Source organism: Astatotilapia calliptera, chromosome 13 (genome assembly GCF_964374335.1).
Source record: "Astatotilapia calliptera chromosome 13, fAstCal68.1, whole genome shotgun sequence".
Classification (NCBI taxonomy): domain Eukaryota; kingdom Metazoa; phylum Chordata; class Actinopteri; order Cichliformes; family Cichlidae; genus Astatotilapia; species Astatotilapia calliptera.
In genome coordinates, this window is record NC_137434.1 from 26,080,501 (window position 1) to 26,105,911 (window position 25,411).

At 42.8% G+C, this 25,411-nt stretch overlaps 1 protein-coding gene across 5 annotated transcripts in view; it reads right to left on the bottom strand.

Moving 5' to 3' along the window:
• The window catches only part of ehbp1 (EH domain binding protein 1), a 162,862-nt gene that overhangs the window by 3,982 nt on the left and 133,469 nt on the right, over positions 1-25,411 (bottom strand). For all 5 annotated transcript variants that reach the window (XM_080288053.1, XM_080288055.1, XM_080288054.1 and 2 more), the window contains 2 exons: positions 6,900-6,999; positions 5,922-5,995 (listed from right to left, as the gene is read on the bottom strand). In XM_080288053.1, coding sequence (XP_080144179.1) covers positions 5,922-5,995; positions 6,900-6,999 — 174 coding nt within the window. The remainder of the gene's footprint in view (positions 1-5,921; positions 5,996-6,899; positions 7,000-25,411) is intronic.

A 25,411-nucleotide genomic window follows, 5' to 3' on the forward strand; every position in this document is an offset into this window, starting at 1 on the left:
CAATTTATTCACCTTCATTTCTTTGCTTTTTTACCCCCCCTCGTCCTCTTTAGGCCCTGACAGCTGATTTCGGCTGAAATCCAAGTGTCATCAGAGAGAGAGGGGGGGGGGAAGGGGACTGATAATTAAAAAACAGCTAAAAAGCAACAAACACAAAGGCTAAAAATTGCAAGACAAAAGTTCTCTCTAAATTACTAAGATTGCTTTTGTTGAGGTTCGAATATAAAGGAAAAAAGTTTATATTGCAGTTTCAGAGCAGTTCATCCTCTACTTGGCCAAGAGATGACTGCATAACTGCATGTGACTTAATCTGCCCATCTATGTGATTTACTCCTGTAGGGACCTGACGTTTAGGGAAGCTGCGTGTAAAAGAGTACCAGTCCACCTTTTCTCTCAGGAAAGGCAGTATGAAAGCATCCTCACACAGAACATGACATCGTGGTTTGGGAACAGCTGTGTGAAGGACCAAAAAGCTCTCCAGAGAGTGATCCGTACAGCAGAACGCTGCTGCAGGATTGCTCTCCCCCCGCTTCAGGACACCTACACCAGGAGATGCCGGACTAGAGCAGCGCAGATACTGAAGGACCCGTCCCATCCTGGCAACAAACTGTTCCAACTTCTGCAATCTGGTAGAAGGTTCCGCATCTTCCGGGCAAGGACAGAGAGACTCAAGAGGAGCTTCTATCCCCAAGCCATCCGTGCCCTAAACACACACACCCGCCCTCTCACATCATCTATAATTGACTGAGATAGGACTCTTCCAGACACTAAACCAAGGCACAATGTACATTTCAATTCCTTTAATTTTAAATATGTTTATATTGCCTATCCTGTAAAATAGTCAGATGTCTATTCATATTAATGTACAGAATTCACCTGCTTGCTGCTACTACTGCACATTCACCCAGTGTATATACTATATGTCTGTATATATATATATATATATATATATATATATATATATATATATATATATATATATATATATATATATATATATATATATATATATAATGTTCTTCCTCTACACCCCCCCCAATTTTTGCACATGTCGAGGAGCGTGTCAGGCTACATTTCACTGTGTGTTATACTTGTATAACTATGCATGTGACAAATAAAGAACCTTGAACCTTGAACTTGAATGGGGGAGGGCCTTTCTTGTTAGCTTCTGAAGCCATTTTCCACACATGCACTCCACCCCTGAACCTTTCCAGACTTTACCCAGGTTCCCAAAGTTTGTGTGATGCTTTTTTGTTCAGACGTGTGGACAAAGTAGCTAATATTGTCCTTAATTCCATGAGTGTATGTCAGGTGTGCTCTACCACCTAAAACACGCTGAATATTTCTAGTAGTGCAAACCTTTGTGAAGCGGTGTTTCCTGCCTCATGCAACATGCAAGGAGGTAAATTTATCTACAAGAGGACAAACCTGCCCTTAACACATTTAAACACAACTTGAACCTTTATAACTTGATGGCTCATAAACTATTTAACATGCTGACGGCAGCTACCAATTTACAGGATTTACTGCCTTTAGCCTCTGGGTGAGTATCAGGTGAGAAAGTTTGGCTTAGCTTCATTGTGTCTGTTTGCCATAAAAACATTCAGAATTGTAGTTTTCTGGTCTACGTGTCCAGCAGAAGACTGAGAACATCACGGTAGATACAACAATCAAGTGGTTTTCCACCTGTGTGAAGCAGGCTGAACCACAGGAAAGATTTTACATCTCTTAAAAAGCTGTAATTTCTTTCCAGGCATGAATGTGAACATTTTCAGCATCTGTTCAGCCTCATGTGCCGATTAGCAGCATGTAATACCACGTTAGCTTCACTACAGGTGGCACCTGTCCTCGACATAAACACCAAGTTAAAACAGCTGGAGACGATGCGAATATTAAACTTCAAGCGTGGACGCACTTCAACCTACACAAACACCCGAGCTGTGAATAGATAATTAAACACACTGGTCTTCTGAATTCGCCAAAACTCGAGCCCGGCGACGCGTGGAACGAAGCCTGTTGCTATCGGCCTCTTCAGTCAGTGTGCAAGCCTGAAAGAGTTGGCGACATCATCAAAAGTTGCCCATGTGATCGGATTCTAAAGTGCACCTAATCAATCAGGGTCTGTAGTGCGCTGTCCCGATGTGTTACAAAGCCCAAATAGATTTACAAATGGGCTGTGGGTGGGTGGGTGGGTGTGTGTGTGTGTCGGGGGTGTGGAGAGGGATAAGCTCCTGCATAGGATTACATATTGATTTTAAACATATAAAAAAGCTTATCATATCAAACCATAACAAGGGGAGAGAAGAAGAAAAAAAAACAACTCTGGGACCCAGCTATGCATAAATCCCTTTTAGATGGCGAGAGGGCGTCCACTTTAAAAACACACACACACACACACACACACACACACACACACACACACACACACACACACACACACACACACGGGCCCTCGAAGGAAGCCAAGACGCCGCTCCGTGTGTGCGTACATAGGTGTGAATCGGTAAGCAGATAAAGAGGGCATAGTGGATCAATTTTTGTGGCAGGGAGATGAGAGCATGGCATACAGATGGCATTTCCCCGCCTGGCATCACACCAAGACGATACAAGGAGGTGGTTATCACTGAGCATGCTCATAAACGACATCAACAGGGGCCTGGAAGCCTCGGCCCTGATCCTGACCGTTTTATTCTGCACATTTAATCAAACCTTGAACACCGTTTTAATGTCAAGCTGCTTTAAACTTCAGTTACGGAGCATTTTTATCTTACACCGACTGATGTTTGGATGCTTTAATGATGCAAAGGCCCACCTCAAGTCAAGACCTCTGTGCTGTTAACCTTCACGTGTCAGACTGGGGTCATTTATAGATGTTGTTGGGATATTTTTAATCATGAAAATCGTTCCTTACAACTTTTCATATTTTACTACAGGGATTGGCCCAGTGCTGTGGCAGGGAAATGCAACTACGTGGATTTATTTATTACTTATAGGAGTGTTTTGTTAAGAATACTGGCTTTGGTTTGATTATAATTTTCCACTTGTGATCGCTGCGTTGTGATTTTACGCAGTGAATCATGGTTAACAGACCTAGAGTAGATTTACTGCTGCAGAAACCTCGAGGCAGACACTTGATGTCCAAAGATGAGTCAGCATCAGTTACCAAATTATGTTTGAGTGCTTTTGTAAAAATGTATTCTGAATATTCCTCATGTACAGATGACACATTCAATTTAAACAAAAACAACAGACGTACAGTGACGACCTTGTTAATTCACTCTAACATCTTAAATTTTACATGTATTGCGATTATTGTGCTGATCTATTGTTTTTTAAAGGTTTGTGATGCACTAATGTGTAAAATACTGCACTGCTGTGTGCTGATATGAAATCATCTAAATATACAGTTCTTTCTTTATTCAGTTAGACAAAGCATTGCTTAGGGTCGCACTAGACCATTAGTTGTTCTGTATTTATCAGTTAATATGTGCTGAGATCCAAAGTGCAGGAAAAATACCTGGCACTGTAGTGAATCCTGCAGCTGTAGCCCTGCAAACTAGCCCCTCCCTTCCTCCCCTCTCTCTCTCCCCCTTTGTGTGACTTTAATGTTTCTACATTGTGCCTTTTCACTACATCAGGAATCACTGCTCCGTTAAGATCTTCTAACTCAAACAAACAAAAATCTGAGAAGAATTTGTCCTTTTGCAGAATATCGGCTTCAAAGTTGATTTCAGATGAATCGTCTTCTCCCCCTCAAAGCTTCCCCTCTTTCTTTTCTTCCTCCCCTCCTCCTTGTCCTCTTGTACCCGACTGTCCCAGTAAGCTTACGTCAGCCTCACAAACGTGGAATAAAACATCACGAGTCAAACCTTTGCCTCAGAACAGAGGAGGCCGAGCGGCTTAACTTATAATCTCCTGCCTTTAACTTTCATCAAACCCTTAAATGTCTACATCACTGCAGAGACTACTCACAGGATTTTCCTTTCTCTATAACTGCTTACAAATATTACCCACATCTGCCGCAGCTGGACGGTAAATCAGCAGATATTTAACATCTTTTCACACAAAAAGACGAAGACAGAAACTTCAGGTCTTCACACTGACCTGACAATGTGTGTGTGATTCAGCATGTGTGTCAGCTGAGAGGGAGAGGTGCGCTTGATTCAGTGCAGGTATATATTTTTCTCAGCAGGGCGTGTGTGTGTGAGGGCAGGTGTGTTTCTTCTCTCACTCTGAGTCATCTCTCTCTCTCTGTGTCATCGACTGGCCAACCAAATCAGCAATTATTCGCACGCCCAACCATCGCTCAATGGACCTGCCCAAGCACCAAATAAGAGCTGGGGAGACGCGCGCGCACACACACACACACACACACACACACACACACACACACACACACACACACACACACACACACACACACACACACACACACACACACACACACACACACACACACACAACCAAAGGTGGAAACACACCTGTGAGATGTAAACTCACAGACGCAGGCAAATGGAGACCAACAGACACACACACACCTTTCTTCCCAGCAGCTGACAACTATCTGTGGCTGCGAGAGAAAGGCAGAGCCTCTGAATGTTAAGTGCCTCCCTGAGGGAGGAAAATAAGGCCGCTGATAAGTTAGTCAGCTGCAAATCCAACAAGTCCACATGAAGGCAGAGAGGACGGCGGTGACACGGCACACACCACCTCTCCACCTCGAGTCACACACTATCTCTGCTCTCACATCCACATGCGCGCAAGCCATATGAATCCACAACACACACACGAGACAAAGACAAAAACACAGCTCAAAACAATGCACACACACGCGTGCTTAAAGCAGGCTCGCTGATACAAACACACACTCCGTTATGTGAAGCAGAAAAAGCGAAATCCTCCCATTCGACTCCAGCAGGAGCTCGATAAATAAAAATAAATAAAGCGGCCGGAGAGAGGGAGGAAATCAAGCTGAACGCAGGCAGCGTGGTGCCGGCTGCAGCGCCGCTTTGGATACGCGTGTCTGCCCCCCCCCCCCACCATCTCCTCTTTTGCTAATTAGAATTGATTTATTATGGACCAGGTAGCTTATCAGGTGCCCGGTGAAATTACAATGGGTGTCCGAAGGCCGCGAGGAGAAAGGGGGTGGTTTGTGAGAAGGGGGTGGTGCTGGTCAATGTCGAATGGCAAAATCAATTAGCATTGATTGGCGAAAGGTTCATTTTGCCAAAGAGGACGCAGTCGAAGGGGATTAAACTTCCATGGCCCTCTGACAACTTTGATACGACACAATGGCTGCTTTTCTGGCTGCGGTGTAGTTAACAAGCTTTCAACAATATAACTGCATTTCTTTCTTTTCTTTTTTTAACATTGCAAACACTGAATGCAGCTGTGGTCAGATTCCACATCAGGCATCGGCTAGTCGGGTCTGGCTGAGAAACAGATAGCATTGATCAAGTATCTGGGAGTGAAATCCCTCGCAAGCTCGCATCTTAATCCTCATCAAGCCGAAGCAGAATTCAAATCACCCTGCTTCAGGCTCCCGATGAAGGCTGGCCCCCGCTAACGGGCGGACGCCACGTAGAAAGGACTCAGAAGAAGAGACACCAACCACTTTACTCGAACTCAAGCGACCTCGACAGTCGATTTTACCCTCCTCACTACGAAATGGAAAATGAACTTCAACTATTGCTGCCGGTCTCCTGCAGGACTCATTTGGGAAGTAATTAAACTATGCAGATGTTCTGGTAAATTTCAGGAAGATTTAGGAAAGAGAGAGTAAAGTGAGCTCCTGGTTGTTTTACTTTACTTGTTACATAATCTCCTCAGCTGTGAAAACTGCTGTTTAAAATGCATCTAAAGTTACAAAATTAAGAGTTTAATGTACGCGTGTGCAGCCTCCCTCTGCGTGTGTGTCTTACCCTCGATGGCCAGCATGGCTCTCAGCTCTCTGTTCAGCAGTTCGAAACGCCTCTCCAGATCGTGCTCTTTCTCCCTGTGGCAAGTTAGAAAGAGGGGAGACGGGAAACACACACACACACAAAGTTCATCAATATGTTAATGACTAAATCATTAAGTACTTAAAGAAACCTGCAATAAACATCGATTCGGCCACTCGCCCGAACCTTCTCTGGCTTCGCATTAATCTACTGCACATAACTGATACTCATAGTGCACAGCCCTGGGTGAAGGTGTGTGTCTGTGTGTGTATGTGTAAGGATAGAAAAAGGGAAATAAGGAGCGGAGTTTGGGGGGTGGGGGTGAAAATGCATTAAAAACAGAAGATGAGGGAGTAGATGTGTATATGCAAGCGTGGCCCTGTGTGGATCTATCTGCCACCCGCAGCACAAATTGAATTCTTTCCTCTTTCAGCCATATTAAAAAATGAGCTAATTCGGCCCCTAATAGAATTTGTCCTTCACAGGCGCCGTTTTCTCTTTGCCTCCACAAAGAGAGAACAGAAAGGGCTAATAATCAGCCCTTCTGTCAATTGGCCACTTTAAAAGCCTCTCCTTTCCCACGATATAATGTGATTATGAATACTTCAGGCTCTCCTCCACTTGCACACTTTGAAATCCCTACAGCCGCAAATGAAGAAAAAAAGGCAGCGCGTGTCTCCACCTGTCGCAGCTGACCACATACAAAGAGACTGCAGATAGAGTAGCGATCGCCACATTTCTATTGATTTTATATCCCTTTCTGCATGTAAATCAATGAGTGGATAGACAGAGATGGGGTGAATGGAGTGGAGAGGACACTCCTGCCCCGTGCAGCTTAGACGAGCTTGATCTAAAGCTCGAGGAGCAGGTTTAAAACGCTTCTCAGCTGCTTTAATTTGACATGTGAGAAATTAAAATGGAAGCAAAGACGAGGCGACAGAGAGGAAGAACAGTACGCACAGCAGAGAGAGCTGGTTCTGTCTCCTGATGAGGGCGTTCTTCTTGTTGACCAGCATGAACCACTCCTGCATCATGGCCTCCTCCTCCTCCTTGTTGTTGCCTAGAAAGAGCACAGAAACACACCAATAAATAAACCAGCAGATACACACGTTACAGGAAATGTTTCAAGAATAACACGTTGCTCTTTTGCTTTTGTTTTTTTTTTGTTTTGTTTTTTTACAGTGGATTGAACCTGACATAAAAATTACAGCACGCCGTGTACACCAGCATATGCACATGAAAAGCGATGAGGCAGATAAATGACGGAGCTGCTGCCCCCGCAGAGTCAGTGTGTCCACCAGATATTCATGTGTGGGTGTAAATACTCTCCTCGCTTATGTTCCCTGTGTAAACATTCACCTACTTCACACCATGCCTTCACAACGTCAATACGGCTTCAACCGGGGCGGGATTAACTCTGCGATTACCGTCGAGCGCCTTTACAGAGTGAAGCCTCTCACTGTAGGGCAATACATATCCCATCACTCAGCAGGCCTTCAAAAAAAAAAAAAAAAAAAAAGTCTCTGGGACTCTCTACTGCTTAGTGTAATACCTGCTCAACACACACAGAGAGCTAGTGAGGCTCAGATGCATGGCTAATGTAAGCTTTGCCCACGCCTGGGGCTAAAGCTCTATGCTGTAACTTACTTACAAGGTACAATGGGATGCGCACAACTGATACAGACAAAGCACGTCGAATCGAAAGCTTCAAATGTTAGCCAGGTAACAGTGACAGCCTCCATCGTGTTTGACCTGGAATAAAGACCAGCTGCCTGGGTGTGGAGTTTGACTCCCACTGTGCATCTGCTGGCCTCCGTGTACTAAAACCACATAATCGTAAGGTTTTAAACATACTGGAACCTGTGATGACGCTCAAACCAGAAACTGCCAAATGACAGCTCATTGAAGCTCTCAGGTGTTAAATGCTTACAGAGGAAGGGTTGATCAACAGGATTTTCAGGTACGGCCCAAAAACATGCACGAAAAGTTATTTAATATTTCTGGAATGAATTAAATTTGGAAACAGGATAATAGTCTGAACATTAGCAGGATGGTTAGTGTAAATTTGGAACCTATTTATAAAACTTTCTAGATACTGTTTAGTGCATCTTCAGGCAACTAAGTGGGGCTATTTTGGACCAGGTGTGGCAAAGATAATGAGCAGGTGTATTTATGCTGTAAATTCATGTAGGTCTGTTTAATCCCAGGCTTTTGCTCCAATTTTCATCCTGTAATGATTACACTGTAAGGTTTTACACCAAACCAAAGTGAAAAGACACCTCAGGCGTGTCTCTCAGGATCCAGAGGCTTTGATTAAACTGCAGTATTTGACACCCTGGGAATCAGGATGGCCTCACTGAGCAGGAACAAAAATAACAACAGTCTCAGCAGTGATGATTAATAAACACATAATAAAGATGCAAAATGCTACCAGTAAAATAATTATTTACTATAATTCTACAAATTCACAATTTATTTGTGAGTAAAAAAGACTATTACTTTAAAGGTAAATCTTTAAATGTTATGACTACTTTTTTTTAAGGAATGGATAATCAATAAAATTAAAACTAGATTTCCATAAAATAATACTACTAAGCATCTCTTTCTGCTTGGTTTGTTTTAATAATCTCTCACGTGTTATAAATTAAAATGCTATTTATTCTTTATCGAATCTCGAGGTCAGCTGAACAGTGTCAGCGGCGATAATCCATAAGGTCCCGTTTAACTCTGCAGCGGCGATATGAATCCTTCCATTCACTGTGGTAAATGCAGCAACGGTTTTAAGAAGATTTCCAACATTTATTGTCTGAGTATTGTAGCTGTAACCACTATATCATTTATTTGATGAGAAGCTGTAAATAAATAACTTTGCTTCTTAGGAGACAAGAAAATAAGAAAGAAAGAAATTTTTCCATCAAACACAAACACACACACACACACACACACACACACCAGTGTTCATTGCAGCAGTGGGAGCATCGGGCCACTGCGTCACTGATGACAAAAGGCAAACGCGTGGATGTGTGTGGACACCGGTGAATGTGTGGACATTTGTGATACTCTGAGCCAGCAGATGTATGTAATTTCATTTAGGAGGAGGGAGCGGGAAGGGAAAATGAAAGAAAGCAAGCAAAAAACCCCCCCCCAAAAAAACCAAGCGAATGAAAGAAAGCTTCAGGATTTAGCGGAATCACGGGCTCGTGGATTACTGTAGTCAACTTTGAAATGGACGACACTCGGAGGGGGGATAAAGCCGGCGCTGACAGGTCATTGTGCTGCCTCGAAGTCAAATAAAACAAGCAAATAATAATGGCAAATATTAAGCTCCTGTGACATTGTGGCGAGGCGGGCTGGAAGACGAGAGGGGATTATAAAGCTATATCCCCCACCGCTAGCCAGCCAGCTGCTACCAGCCAACCAACAGCCACATTTTATGAAAGGAGGGAGGGGAGGCGAGGGGAGAGGAAGGCAGGGAGGTCAGAGGAAAAGGTGGTAGAAGAGGGAGGAGAAAAGGGTAGAAGGAAGGAGAAAAGGGAGAGATGAGGAGGAGGAGGGGGGGGGATATTGAATGTGAAAGCAAAATGGGATGACTGGAACGAGGGAGGGAGTGGAGGAGGAAATAAAGGCGAGCAGGTGAGTCAGGGGATGGAGGGATGGAGGCAGGAGACTCGACAGCTGCTCAGCATCCACCTCCGACCTCTAGATCCTACCTGACTCTTAAAGAGACAGACTGGGCGCAGATTTATTGTTATAGGTGGGCGCTAAACCCCTTTTTAATCAATTAAGCATGGGGAAATTATGTTTTACTATACCTTTAATTATAGTTTTTGAGCTGTTGGGGGAAGAGCCTTTAAAAAATAAAAAGTTATATAACTACATTGTAATTTTACAGGCCAATTGCATTTAATGAATTATTGAAAAGTATTCAGATTATTTAAATAGTTTTCTACTAGCTTGACTACTCGATACGACTGAATTAACAAGACAACTGTACGCGATACCGTCATCTTAAACGTAAAAGTGATGGTCGTTTCAGTTTCATGATTGGGGGTTTGATTCCCACTGGTGCAGCACATTCTAAAAACATCTTTGCTCCATAGAAAGCCATATGCTTATAGTGACAACAGACTGCTGAATGTGGTGGTGTATGAAAACAAATGGTGTAAATATCCTTGGCAGTCACCACTGACACTGTGTCTGCGAATCCAGCCTTGGCTCTGAGACACTGTGGATGCATGCTGGCTCTCAGGGGGCCATCTTGGATCAAAGCATCTGGCAGTTTGGCAGGGTGCATTCTGGGTCTTGCTGCTCGCCTTACACGCCACTTCTTAGTGCTCAACACAGAGCAGGGCAGAGCAGAAACAGGCCAACTCCAGTGAGACCGAAGCAATGAATTTGGCGTTGGTACAGTGTGTGATGGGGACATCAAAGGGTTAGTGATGAAAATGCACAAGGTTTATCGCCATTAATATCATCCTTAGTGTTACCTCAGCTATCAATGCAGCTGTGCTAGTGAGAAACACACAAGATACAATCAACTCACACACACAGAGCTGAGATACAACTGATAGACATATCCCAACAACCCCTCTATCTGATTGCCTGTCTTCCTCTTCTCTTGTTCCACTCCCGGCTTCTCGCAGAAACGCAACCAGGATACAATGACACCAACTGCCGTGTGTGGAGGGAGGCTGCTATCCTCGAGGCATGAAGACAAGGCTGGTTAGCATAGGTCACTGTGTGTTTGGGTGAGAGAGAAATGCAGAAAGAAATGGGAAAAAAAAAGGCGGGTACAAAGGCAGCCTCTATAGCCAAATAAGATTAAGATAGCAATCTTGGCCAATGTTCCATTCAGTGTTGATAGGAATAATGAAACTCACCCCGAGGTGGTCAAACTGCTGCTGCTGTTGGCCTGAGCTGCTTTGAATTAAGAGCGCCATGCTGCCATGTGCTAAATGTACAAAATTCATGCTTTAGCATTAGTCTTAGTGAGTACACGTTAATTGACTTTAACTGGCTTCACTGTATTTTTAATTGGTGACTAAAACATCAAACCAGAAGCTGCACTAAACCTGCAATTACTGATAACTTTAGCTTTAAATTATCGGTGTGTAGTTTAGCTTCTTTTAGCTGCTCTCTTATTTGCAAGCGGTCGCAGCAGAGGACGGATCTACTTGGATGCTTCGGGGATTTGCATCTCCCTCTCAAACCAGTGATCGATGTTAACCCTAGGACTACAGAGCGACAAAAAGACCAAAACAGATTAGTCACAATGAAAATGCTGAAAATAGGAATGTATGCAGATGTATGGGGCTGCTCTTTATTTTCCTGAGATTGCAACGATGTCAGTTGTTTAGTTTAGCCACCGCTGTGGAGAAAGCAGAAGTCACAACATAAAAGAATCTTTGCAACAAATTACAAATTTAATTATGAAGTTAATCTGTAAGAAAAGAGGGCTGCTAATGTTAACTGCTCTCAGCAACTAATACTTAAAATAATTTTTTCTCTTTGATTATTGTGAAAGAGAAAAATGTATTTTCTGTTTCATTATTGTGATCAATGGCTTCAAACAGCAACATGTGCAGTATTTGCACATGAGATGTTCATTCTAATTCATATAAATTGCAGTAAGTGGATGAGCAGGGTGTCCTGCATTTGTTCTTCCCTGGAGAAACTTCTGTGCCTTGAAGGAAGCAGCTTGGATAACCGAGGAAAATGAATGCGACAGAAAGAGAAACACATTAAAAGCTGTGATCACAGCATGTTCATCTCAGTCCTTATCCCACCATTTTGTCATTTAATCCAATAGCTGCTAATCCAATTTGTCTATCGGACATATAAAAAGGCAGGGAGGAGGAGGAGAAAGAAGAGGAGGGGAAGGGAGGAGATGGAGCTGAACTTCTCTTCTGTGTTCAAGTCACTTTCTCAATTGCGGTTTATTTAGGGCAGAGCTGCACTTGTGCATCTCCCCCCATCGTTCTCTCCATCCGAGCGTCAAGCCCGTCTGATATCAGCGGGGATCGGGGGAAGAAGAAAGCCAAAGACACATGAAAGAAAATGAGAGAAGGAGGAATAAAAAGAACAGGATGAACATTGTTTCCTGTGATTAGGTAAGAGCTCGTTAAAAGGCTGTCATGGCAGTGATGTGAATATGCATGACAGGGGCCGGCCTAATCAGAGAGGTTTGTGCCGAGGACCGGAGGGAGGGGGGGAATTGTGTGTAAGTAGCCTACTGAAGACTTGATTTAATTAATGTGAGGAGAGGAGTGTCTTGTTAGGAAAGGAGACAGGGAAGGACAGAGTGAAGCTTGTAAGCAGGAGAGTTTAGGGAGCTCTCAAATTCAGGTTTACCCATAAAAAGCGTCACATCTGAAGCTTACGCTTCTCTCCATTTCTGAAAATTAGAGTAACACTGAAGTCAAAGATGTACTCAAAGCTATGCACGCCAAATGTTACAACACTGGTGAGATGTGTAAGAATCAAACTGCCTAGCCACTGCATGTGATTCCTCCTGCTCTCTCCTATTCTATTCTCCTCTCCTCTGGAGTGGTGCTGAGGGCTATTTTTCCAAGGGAGTCTTGTACGAGGCCTCTTTTAGGTGTCCTCAATGGCACAATGGGTCCTAGCTCATAGAGCAGATTCCTGCTTTATTGAACCTGTGTATAAGGTCTGGTGAATGGAACACATTAACCGATTCACACTCACCTCTTTCCTTTTGCTCCCCCCGGATAGAGAAAAGTAAAAATTCAGAAAAAAAAAGAAAGAGGAGGGAAAAAAACCCTCCTCTCACACTGAGGCACAATGCGTGCCTTTTCCACTGGTGTCATTTGTCAACCACTGCTTGCTTTACAACTTACAAAAGAGGTGAAGGTAGGGGAGAGGGAGAGGAGAAGCAGGAGTAGGGTGCTGCAGAGTTTTGGAGGCACTGAGATTAATTAAATCTGATGCATAATCATAAGCAGGGCTGCAGAATTATTTGTTTCTGATTTCACGCAATATGCTGACAGGGGAAGCCCATCTTTCAAAATGCTGATGTTGGAAGAACAACAGCAGGCCTGCTGAATGACGATGAATATTTTCATCATATGATTGTTTTGTTAGCATAATCAGTAATAAAAGGAGATCAGGAGGGGATGAGTGTTACGAAATTATGCTGGATAAAATAATTATTGCCTATTTAACACCTGTTTGGATGTGACTGGTGAAACTGACTTGGTGTTGCGAACTGTAAACCGAGCAGGAGGAAAAATCCAATAAAAACACAGCTGTACCTCTTTGTTGTAGATTTCTGGTTTGCTTTGATGGTGATGATAGTGAACATCAGGTCCCATTAAAGAAGTGCAAAAAAGAGCCAGCTTTTAAAAAAACAAAATATTGAATCAATTTCAGTTAAATCATGATTACTAAAGATTTATTTGGTAGCATTTTACCCAGAATTGTGTACTCGAGAGTTCACTCTGGGAAAAAAAAAAAAAGAGGCATGACATAAAGTATTTTGAGGCCCTGTATCTTTGACAGTTTTCATATGATGGCGAAGTTTTTCATGATGTCAACAGATTTGAAAGAAAAAAAAAGCTGATTTTTGAGGGGGTCAGGTAGGAGGCACTCACTGATAATTTTAAGAGTAAAAGAGGCCTGTGGCATCTCTCTCTCTCACACACACACACACACACACACACACACACACCCACCCACCCACCCCCTGGGATTTATTCTGCAACGTTTCCTGAGTCCAAAAGCTGCAAAATTCTTTTAGAAAGTTTCATAAGTGGAAACATGCTTTTTATTTTCATTCATATATATTTCATTCATTTTCATATAACACATGCTGTTTTAGGTTAATTTTTAATATGGAGTCCTGATGATGAGCCTAGTTTGCGGGAGGAGAAGAGTCAGACTGTCAAAGCCTAACATGTTATCCTGCTAACATGTTTCTTCCTTTCCATCCGCCACTCTTCACCTCTTTAATCTTTTCTGTGGACTCTTCTAAATATACAGAAACGTATGTGCGCATGCACACACACACAAACGCAAAACACACACCACTGGGTAAACACATTTGACCTCAGAGCCAACAGTAGAGCAACCTCCAAACACCTCTACCTCAGAAGCTAAGGACAGATGGGAGCTTTGGCAAACAGAGTTCACATAATAGACTGAGTGAGGAGATGAAATGCTCATATTAGGAGGTTTCATTTTCACACACTGAACAGCAGCTGAAGAGTATATTTGGACAAGAGAAGTAATTTCTCCTCTTTCAACTTTCTTTAGCGTCTAATTTTAAATATTTAAATCAAACATATTTTATTTGATCACATAAAGGGGCTGAAAGGTGCTCAGATCAGAACAAAATAAGTGCCATTCCCAGAGTCTTTTTCTAGGAGAACCAGCCATGCCGTGACAATCACAAATATGCACTCTGCCTCGACTCACCCCCGAAGCATCTCCTCCTCTCTCCTCCCTCCCCCATCTCCATCAAATTGTGTTTCTGCTACAAATCAATAAACATTATCAGAGAGTGGCAGACTATGGGCTGGTGGAGGCAGCTTCTGTCTGTTAAAGCCCAGACCGCCCGGTCTCTATCACAGCCTGGGTGAGAAGGCCAGGAGGAAACAGAAAGATGCACACAAGAGAGAGAAAGGCGGGCAATGCGAGTCCACGAACGCACACACAAGTTATAGGGATTTACAGTAAACATAAGATGGAAGCAGAGTGCATACAAACTGAGCCACAATCAAACACAGATATGCTCAAACAGAGCATTTGGAGCATGTGCAGTCCTGCAGAGTGAATTTTCACATCCATACAAATGGAGAAAACAACCACAGCGAGCTGACTGGAAGAGAAAGGAACAGCAGTGAAGCACTGAGGTGTTTAACAATAATCCTAACAGTGCAGCACAGGCTGTTTTGACCATGCCATTCAATGTCAATAAGAAATTAAAGGGGGGAAAGGAAAAAAAAACACACAGAGTCAGCCTAAAGTCAACAGCGGCTTTAAACACTCCCTAACCCATTAGGCTGCTGTATCACCCACTCTATGCTTGTCAGCTCACTTTAGCTTTAGCGTCAGAAATCCCCACACTCTCCAACGCGCTACACGAACCATTTAACTGAGCCCTAAATAAGATGATTTTCAACTCGTCCCCACTTAGCTTGGGGCTGGAAAAAGAAAATCAGGGGGCCTGCCATACGCCATTTCTCAATTACCTTTCTCATTATTGTCAACCGTGTTCATTACTACTATTATCACCCTTCCTTTTCTGTTGCACCCCCCTGCCCCACTTTAGGCTAGCTCGGGCCGTTGTGGCTGTCGCGTTGGATGAAGAGAGGGGAGAGGCGCGGCAGAATCGAGAGCTTTTTTCAGGGCCGGAGCACTTCAGGTAATTAATATAGCAAGAGGGGGCAGATGAGAGGAGATGGAGAATATGTGAGTGTATGTACGCCTGTGTGTGTGTTTTTGCTGAAATGTCTGATTGGGGAGCTCACCTGCCGATACCCCCTAAAAGGTATTTCATTAGCGGGCCTTTTACCATACAAGCAGAGCAACAAAGCCTCAGTTACGCCTGTCTCCACTCCAACTCGACAGGGCCCTCCAGGACGTCTGTAGCTGTGTGTGGGAAGAGTAAAGAAGAGTGGAGGAGCAGAGAGGAGAGGCTATCCCTGTTCATAATCTCATGACAAAAGGCAAAAAGGCATCATCCTATTACCAGTGTGATCTTCACCAGCTCCTGCTAGCCACTTTCCACAGGGGGCTCTCTTTTATTATTAAGGTGAGTAGGTGATAGGGAGCAGGAAAGGCGCGCGGCGCCTCCCTATTAGCCCTGGGACAAGAGTCGGTATGAGGGGGAGAGAAGAGCGGAGAGACCCCATGCTAGGGTCCTGTTTGGAGTCTTTTTCTCTTTCTCAGAATGAGAGCCTTTGCTTGGACCTTCGGGAGGCGGCTTCTATTAGGCTTCAGTGCTACAACACAAAGTGTGAGAGATTCTTCAATCAAGCAGCTCAATGCCAGAAGTGATGATCACTGGGAAAACATCTTGAGCTCCATCTGTTAAAACTCATTTGTATCTGGTTCACGTTACTCCTTAGCTCCACCGTTACATGGCAGCAATGAGGTATTGGGGTACAGATTTAAATGAGGTACATTTATTCAAGCTGAGCCTTGGTGGTCAACTCCTGATGGCTGATATCCACCAAGTCCTACGTGATTTGACCAGTGCTTCTTAAAGCATAAAAACACTTGTACTGTGGTTTCGGTTTAAACGTCACAGAGGTGTATTTTTGAGTATCCACAGCACAGTGAGAGAGGAAAGAGGTTGGGGGAGAGAAACACAGATTAGTCTGTTTTTTTTCCCTGAGTGTTTTGTCTTCATCTTAGTGGGGGGTGCTTTCCTCTAGCCTCAGGTTACACAAGGGAATTGTGGGAAATAAAACTAGGCTGAGCTAGGTTTGGAATAACAGCAGTGCTTGACCCACCATTAAAACATACAGAAAAGGTATAAGTGTATTAGTGTAAGCTTGTGCTTAAACTAAAGATGTTTTTGAGTACTGCAGGTAGTACTGAAGGTCTCTTTTAAGATAAATTTAAAGAATATGAGTGATGTTTAAGTAAATGGTAAATAGACTATATGTACATAGCATCTTTCTACACAATAAGGGCACTCAAAGAGCTTTCTTACTACAAGCCACATTCACTCAGTCACACACATTCACACGCACACTCTGATGGACACATCAGGGTTCTGCATCCTGCCTGACGATACTTCAAAGGATCGAAACACCAACCTTCTGATTCGTGAACGACCTGCTCTCATATTTGAACCACAGGCACGTCTATAATTCAGCAAAACATTCTATATTCCGTTTTCCAGTTCCACAATTTCAGTATATTTTAAGTTCAATTTATCAAAAAAAGGCTTCAATGATTATTTTTTCACTGCCTTTTGGTGTCACCGCTTGAAGAAAAAAGAAAATTAGAAATAACATTTGAAATAACAATTAGTAACAATTTCACTGAGTTAATAATTAGTGTCATTGTAAAGCTCTTTATAAAGGTGGTTTTTCTAAAATTATATTGCAATATATTTCATAAAGGTGACAGATTACATGGAGAAAAAAATGAGATTCAAGACTTATTTAATATTATTAATTGTAACAACGAACGGATCCACCACTGTAGCAAAGAAATTTGGGTACGTTCTAATGACTACAACGCAGAGAATCATGACTAACACTTGTAGAGTAGAAATATTTATTGCTGCAGAAACCTTGAGACAAAGACTCTGTGATGATGAAACAGATCAACTGATGGAGATGAGGTGGGTCAACTCCTTGTGTGATTAAAAAACACGATTAATCACACGAGGACACTTTGTAGCATCTGTGATAGATAAAGGAAACTTTAAAGGTAAACTCAGAGAGAGCCTTTAAGAAAACCTCAGGATCATAAACAAACTAATTTTAGTGGCTTTGTCGCCTGAAGGTTACAAGGCTATGTGAACTCAGCGGTTAACCGGTAATTGTTTTGACTGCAACTGACTATTGAGCCTAAGAGTGCGTGAATAAGAGCAAGAGGAGCAAAGTGACATCACAGAGATGTGTTAAGTAATGTTACATTTCTGAACTCAAAATGAAAGCATTTCTTTTTGAATGTTTAAAATAAGTATTTCATCATTAAATCAAAACATAAATCATATATTGCTTCAAAGTTATAGTTTCCAGCTACAGTATTTGCTTGTGCTCCTGATGCTTGATGGTGAGATGATGCAAATGGCAACAAGTCACTGCTCAGTCTGGCTCCGCTGCTGAACAACTGCAGTCACTTCAGTCAGTCAACTGCAGTCACCGTTCCAGCAGGAGGACACTTTAATGAGCACTTTACATCACTGTGCATTTATACATGGAAGAATCTTACACATAGATGCTCGCGTGCACACGCTTTCCTGCCTGCATAAAGTCAAATATTTGGTAATTCCGTCTGATAGACTGAAGTTTGAAGGCCCTTTAAAGGTATGTTAAACGTACAGATTCTCAAGAGATGCACACCATCCATCCTGACAATCCACACACACATATACGCACGCACACACACATCATCGTCGTCGTCCTCCTCCTTTCTCCTCTGTAGCCCAGTAAAAAGCCTGTGATGACCTGGGTGTGTAGCTTATTAACCTCTCCATCAGTTCTTATCAGCCAATGAATAGCCCAGTCATCTGCCTCTCCTGCTGAATCTTAGGGTGAAAATTTTCTCCTCACGTCAGGGCTATAATTCAATCCACACAAAAATCATTTAAGGAGCACACACATGTACACGCACGCACGCACGCACGCACGCAAGCACGCACACATACAATGGGGACCACAGTGGAAACATTTTGTCAGCCTTGTCCTCGGTGGGTTTGCAGGACTGGCGTGGACCAGATGTTACAGAAATTCTCAAACAACAGAACGAGTGTACATGGCGTGTTTGTGTGTGTGTGCGCGCGCTGTGTATGCCTGCCTGCATGCATGCATGAGTGTGTTTGAGGGCGGGAATAAATTAATGGCTGATTTCTCCCCTTGCTTTGATGGCATTAAGAGCCCTCTTCTTCTCAATGTGCCGCGTTAAATGCTTTTCTCTCCTTCTCTTTTCCATCCGTCTCTCCCTCTTTTTCTTGACAAGCAGGGCCACCCAGCAGAAAGCAACTGATGCAAAACGCCAGAGTAATCTCCCCCTCCATCCACCACCACCACCACCCCTCCCCGCTATCTTTAGTCTTTGACACAGTAGCCATTATCTGTGGGATTTAGTTAAACCAAACCTTCATGTATTTGTTAGGCCCTTGGTTCGTTTTTTCTTCTGACTGCTCTGCTTGAGTGTGGTCAGGCTGCGAGGAATTGGAGGGGCGGGGGTTACATCATCAGTACAGCCTGACGGAGACTCGTGGAGGGGGTCTACAATGCCATCTAGCTGGATCCTACTCATGATGGTAAATATGTTAAGCTGAAATGTGCAACCTTGTTTGTTTTTGCTGCTGCAAGAAAACTAAACCCAGACATTAAAGGCTCAAACATGATTGATTTAAGCCAAACCTGAAAAATACTGTGCGTCACTTCTGTTTAGCATTATTAACCCAACACTGATTCCAGTCAAATATGGGATTAAAAAAAAAAAAAAAAAAAAAAAAAGGTTTCTTGACTTTTTAACAAAATTGACATCCTTAAAAAAGGTGTGGAATGAACCTAAATTTCCCCTTAACCAACCTAAATATTCCAATCAAACTTATTAATAATCAAGTCAAAACCAATGCGATTGTGCTAATGTAGCTAAAAATTATATTACCTAAACAGGTGTTTGACCAGTAAACAGGTTATACTGTATTATTTAGAGATGCGTGCATTCAACTGCATTGTCTTTTGTCCAGTTTTAATCTCATAGCAACCATCTGCTACAACACAGACAATCACAATTAACATAAATGTCAGTCTCATTTCCACTCCCATCTCACATTAAAACCAAGGCTTTCCTCTCTGCCACATGCAGCCACAGACCTAAAAAGCACTGTAAACGAATCATGTTGAAACTCGCAGGTAAGCCAGGGCTCGGCGGGGCTAAACTAAGGTTAAGCCATGTGGTTTAGCTTCCCGGGAATGTGTTTACACACACACTGAGGTGTGAACCATTTAGGGAGCTTAGAGGGGTGGAGAAACACGAGTTGATTTAGCGCTAGTGTAAACGCCGGTACCTGTTGACGGGTGTTAATTGGGACAGCTTAAGACAAACAGCATAAATCTGTAGGGATTCTCAGGCTGGCCGAGCAATCATCGAGCTGCAGGAGAGCGAGCAAAATAAGACTGGATATCAAGTTACTTTTTTCAATTAGTTTCAAACTGTTAGGCCCTAAAAGCAGTCAACAGATGTCTGTAGTCATGATAACTTATTTTTTAACCTGATATGAATAAAAAGATGCAGAGATGTCAAAAGAAATTCCACCAGACCCAAAGTCATTTCTACTGGGTTTGTATCTAAAAGAACAGAAATGAACAAATATTAATGAACCACAGTGTTTTAAAGCAGAAAATCCTAACAGCACTGTGGAAAAAAACAAACCAGATGTCAAACATTCCACCTGAAACGAACGCATATATACTGAAAGAGAAAAGAAATATATTATAAAAGGATTGTGGACCTTTTTTGAATATTTGGATTTCAAAGAGATGTTGAGTAATTAATTCATACTAGGTATGCAGTGTTTGCTTTGGTACACACGTTGAATGAACAAAAGTATTTTATTAATATTTATTTTCTATACTTGAACTTAAAATAATAAATATGAATAAATTAGGTGTCTTGATATGAATTGTCATGTATGAATATAAGAGGATAATTTTCTGTTCATTTTCGTTTTGTTTCTGATTTCTGATTAAATGCTGACATTTATTTTTAAAATATTAACAAAGATTATCATGAAAAAAAAGAAGCAAGCTTTGGATAATTTTTGTGTAGGCATAGGCAAAGAATAGTCGCTATTTTCAGCTTTAATTGTGACGCACAGCCTGGTGAAGCCACCTGTAGGTGGAGGATTTTTTGAATGAAGTAGTGAGAGTTTGTAAGATGTAGAGAGTGGTGATAACCCCCAGTGGAGGACCCCCCTCAACCTGCTGACAGACAGCTGCAGCCTTTTTAGCATAAGTGGCTCCGCCTGCTCCATTAGCAAAGAGAAGAAGGAGGGTGTGTGTGTGTGAGTGTGTGTGGGGATGGTGGGTGGGAGGGAGCTCAACCCCCCCTGGGGTAGATGTTAGAACAAATTTGAGGGGTGTCATATTACACGGCTTGTGACAAGAGGCCGAGGGGAGGTGAATGATGAATTTACTTAATGAATTAATCTGCGGACCAGTAATGGCTCCGCTAACAACATTAGTCATCCTTCTTACATCTCTGTGTTGCGATTCTTCCCTCATCTCTTCCTGTTACACAATCATTTTATCCACTCCTCCGACAGCCGTTTCCCCTCAGATATCAGCTTCTGTTTCCCATGGTTAGGTACATTTAACAAACTGAAAACTACCAATTAATAAAGTCTTTCGATTTCTTGATAAATACTCAAACTTTACATTGTTTTTAATGTGTTTATAAACACACCTTTCAATCTGGAATAGCCTTAAATTAACACAGACACCAACACCAGGCTGATGAAGCTTCTGATTCAATACACAGATGCAAAATTGCAGTGTTTAAATAGACATTTAAATGGAAATGTATTGGGAAAGACAGCTGTTGGTATTTGTAGCCTGGAGTGCTCATAACAATGGGGAAATGGGGAGGAGTGTGTATGGGGGGGGGGGGGGGGGGGGGGTGATGACAAGCAGCTGTGTTAGCAAGTGAATGGTGTAATTACTGGCCAAACCTCTGTCATTAACCTGCATTGTGGAGTGCCACCACATCGGTTACCATAAGAAAGCCTTGATTAATTGACTGTAACGATGAAATTCAATTATGTTATTGGGCTGGAGTTTTTAAATGAAATAATAATCAATTATATAATGGAGGGAAAAAATAAACATCTTTAGCCAAAATGTGCATTGAAGGATTATCATTGAGAACAGGTGAAAGCCAGTAAGTAAAGTAAGAGATAGCTGAAAGACTGTGGATTAAACTCTGACAAGAGAAATCCCCCCCCACAAAAGAAGTCAACAACAACAACAAAACAAATCAGTAATTTATTACTCAAATTTAACAATTTAATTAAAAAAATCATCTATTTTCACTTTATCTGGTTGTGTGGATCACTGTGCTGCTAAAAAGATTATTTTTCTGTCCTCTGTGTAGCTGTGGATGTTCGCATGTGTGTGTAATTTCGACACTCGCTTGTCTGTGACGACGTGTTTGGCAGCTTGCAGCGTGCTTTGGACCGGCTGCTGCATGGGGTCTCAGGCGAAGAGGCAGCTGATGAAAGCGTTGGCGGGATGCTCCAATAAAGAGCAGATTATCATAAGCGGCCATTGTCCACCTCCGAATTCTCTCCAACAACCGCCCCCCGCCCCGGCCTCCTCATCTTCACTTACTCACCCTGTGGCTGAAAATGTTAATCGGCGCCATCACTGGCAGGAAACACAGATGGGCTGCCCGGCCCAGTGAACACAACTTTACCTAGTTCTGAGTAACCGTTATAACGAAATAAAATATAGCTAAATGACACAGGATGATTTCTGCTCCAGTTTGGAAACAAATTTAACTTGCACGTCTCTGTACTAAGAAGCCACCCCCCCTCGACTCCAATCCCCTCCTTCCTCCCACCCTCCCGGTGACTCCATCCACCCGGCTCGTTTTATCTGAAGATTCTCAGACAATGCCTAGAGGATCCCATTCCCTAATCTTCCTAAAAATCCCCCTTTCATCCCCACTGTTAAAGAATGTATGAAAGGCTGACACCGAGCTGGAGAAAAGCAGGAGGGGAGGGGAGAGAAAGGAGGAGAAGAAGAAGGAGCAGCGCACATCTGGGAGTGAGGGTGGTGTTACTGCGCTGGACTGTGAGGGTGGAGGGCGGGAGGAGGACAGGAGCTCCACGCTGGTCGCTTGTGCTCAGTCCTTGCAAGTTGAGTAATTAAATTGTTTTGCTGCTCAAACATTCAAATGGCCGAGGAGATTAAGGGCATGGGCGGGAAAGGGAGTCTGTGTGTGTGTGTGTGGGGGGGTGTTAATCTGTGTTCTGACCCAGTTGAACCTTAGAGTCACACACACACACACACACACACACACACACACACAACAAGAAAAAAAAAAAAAAAGCTCAAATCCTTTGTTTTGTTCCCTCAAAGGCAAGAAAAAGGCAATGGGGTTTTAAAGGAGTGATCCCTAGATTTCTTTTCTTGCCCCATAGGGAAGAACGGTGCATTTGCTCCTGAAGTGAATTCAAGATGACCACAAACACATTCCACCGTGGTCTAATACAAAACCATTCGATTGAAAGCGAGTGCTCTTTTCGTAACCCTGACAACAACAACAACAACAACAACAACAAGAAAAAGACCACGGGCTTTGAAAAGAAGGGAGCGCATCTTCTCTTGGCTGTGTCTATCTCAGTTGCCACGAGCTTAGCTTACGAACAGAGTCTGTGATTATGGATAAACAATAGTGGCAATCGTTCTGTGTTCAACTATCTCAATCAGAATTCACACAGTGGACAAGCTTTCAGCATAGCCTGTGTTTATTTTGGGAGGCTCAGGAGGAGAGGTGAATGTGGAAAATGTCTATCTAAGAATGAAAAAAAAAAGCAATCAGAGGAAAACGTGAAAAGCAGCACCTGAAAAACAAAGTGACCGCTGATTAAAGCCAACACTAAACCCTCTCCTCTCCCTCCATCTTTCAGTGTGTGAACTGTAGAGGGTATTATACTCTAAACACTTTTTCTTCTCTCAGTGCTGAAAGATTAGACTGGTTATCCCATTAAAGTTGGTAAAATGCCATTCTTGTGTCTTTAAGCTCTCGTATAGGAGGTCAAGATGAGTCTGCCTGCGCTTACAAGGCGGGCACGGATGTAATCTGCCCAAAGTTACAATAATTAATGTTAAGCTTCTTCAGCAATACGTTTGTGAAAGAACCGGTCCTGATAATATACTTAAAGCTGCACATGCTGTTTGTGTTGCCACGACAAGAAAAGGCAGAGCTTGACGTGCACGCGTACTTGCGAGAGTCCCTCTGCCACTCACGTAGCTCAGCTTAAATCTTTAGTCAAACTATAAGCTGATGCTGCCACAATGCTGGATTAGGTCGACAGGCATGGGAAAGAGAGTGAGAAGGCGGCTCACTTGATGCTAAAGAAATATAAACTACACATGCAGCTACAACAGCATCTGTGGGATGACAAGCAAAAGGACACGTCGCTTAAAAAGGAGAAATTAATCTGAAATGCAATCATTGGTAAATTCCAACTAAAGATTATTTCTTTAACAGGGTGGCATTCATACTTTTAAGAGGCTGAAATCTGATTTACAAGTAGATGAAAAAGCTTTTGAAACAATACAGATGGATGAATAAAACTTGGACAAACGGGATTCAGAGCCACAGGTTGACATTTAAGCAGCTGCAATCCTCCACACAATCACACGGCAAGTCAAAGCGGCCAGCAGCCTTTTCCGATGTGACGGCATTGACAGTCCGTGCTGTCCCTTCCTCAGATACCGAGGGGGATACTGCATGTGTAAAGTACATTAAGCTCTTGCTGGAATCCTTCCTTGTGCCATTCTCCTCTCGTCGACTCTCAGACACAAAGGCAGATTAAAGGAGCGCACGCCATAAAAACCCTGTGTCAATCTTATCGGCTTGGAGTGCAATTTTTAAATGTATGTTAATCTGGGGGAGCTAAAACTCATTCTCTCCTCTCTCTGCTTGTTTATCTCTTATCAAATGCGCAGTAGGTGAGGGGCAGCTTTGCGGCGCAGCTAAGTGCCATTATTTGGATAATTGCATCCATTGTTGCTGGTTATATAGCTATTTGAAATGGGAGGTGTGTGTAAATAGGTGCAGGGGCCAGGTAGGGGGTGGCTGAGATATATTCAAAAAGAGGCCAGGGGATTTTCTGCGAAGGCTACATGATGCATTTGAATGCTTCTTCACACCTAAAGCTGAATTTTCAATAAGCAGTGTTTGATATGTTTTTGTCTGTGCAACAATAGCTTCAGAAAACAACAAAGCCAAGGTCAGGAGCGTTACATGCACCAGAAGAAACACACTAACAATGAATGGTATCTTCACAGAAATTAAACACGTACAATGAAACCATCACAAACCGAAGCTTTTCAGTGTGTTCCAGCTCTTTTGCATTTCTAAGGTGGTCAGATACCCTAACAAAAGTTAAATGACACAGACAGCCATGCATAAATCATAAATAATGAATATGCTTCAGTTCAAATAGAAATCAATAAACTCCAATAAATATTTGGTCTACTGCAGGAGGTGAAACGTTCTCCTAATGTTGCATGTGTGAAGGACAGTACTCCCAGTGGTGCAAGAATAACAAGTTCATTAGTCGAGGGGGGGTGCCGCAGGAATTCAAATTCCCCCCCGACCCGGGCCCGGCCTCTGATTGGCTGGCTGCGTCGGCATGGCGAGACTCATTAGAGCCCAGCAGTAATTAAGAGTTGTTAGAAAGTGAATTCTCCAACCGCAGATTAGAAAATTAAACTATTTACTGATTACATATTAATAGAAGACAACAATGGCGCTTGCCATAAGCTTGGAAGGCAACCAAGGAATAAATCTGTGTACTTAATTACCATAAACAATGGGGGCATAGAAATGGAGTTTTATGCACACTCCCTCCTGTAATGTGTCTGATATCAGAAGACACTTGACAATTCTTGTTCAATTATCTCTATTATTTAATGTGCTGTGAACTGCCTCTGAGTAAATAAATTAACCACCCCAATTACTTTGGATTCATCTGGGGAGGGCCGCTGCGTAATAGAAAATGCAGGAGAAAGCTGCATTGTGCC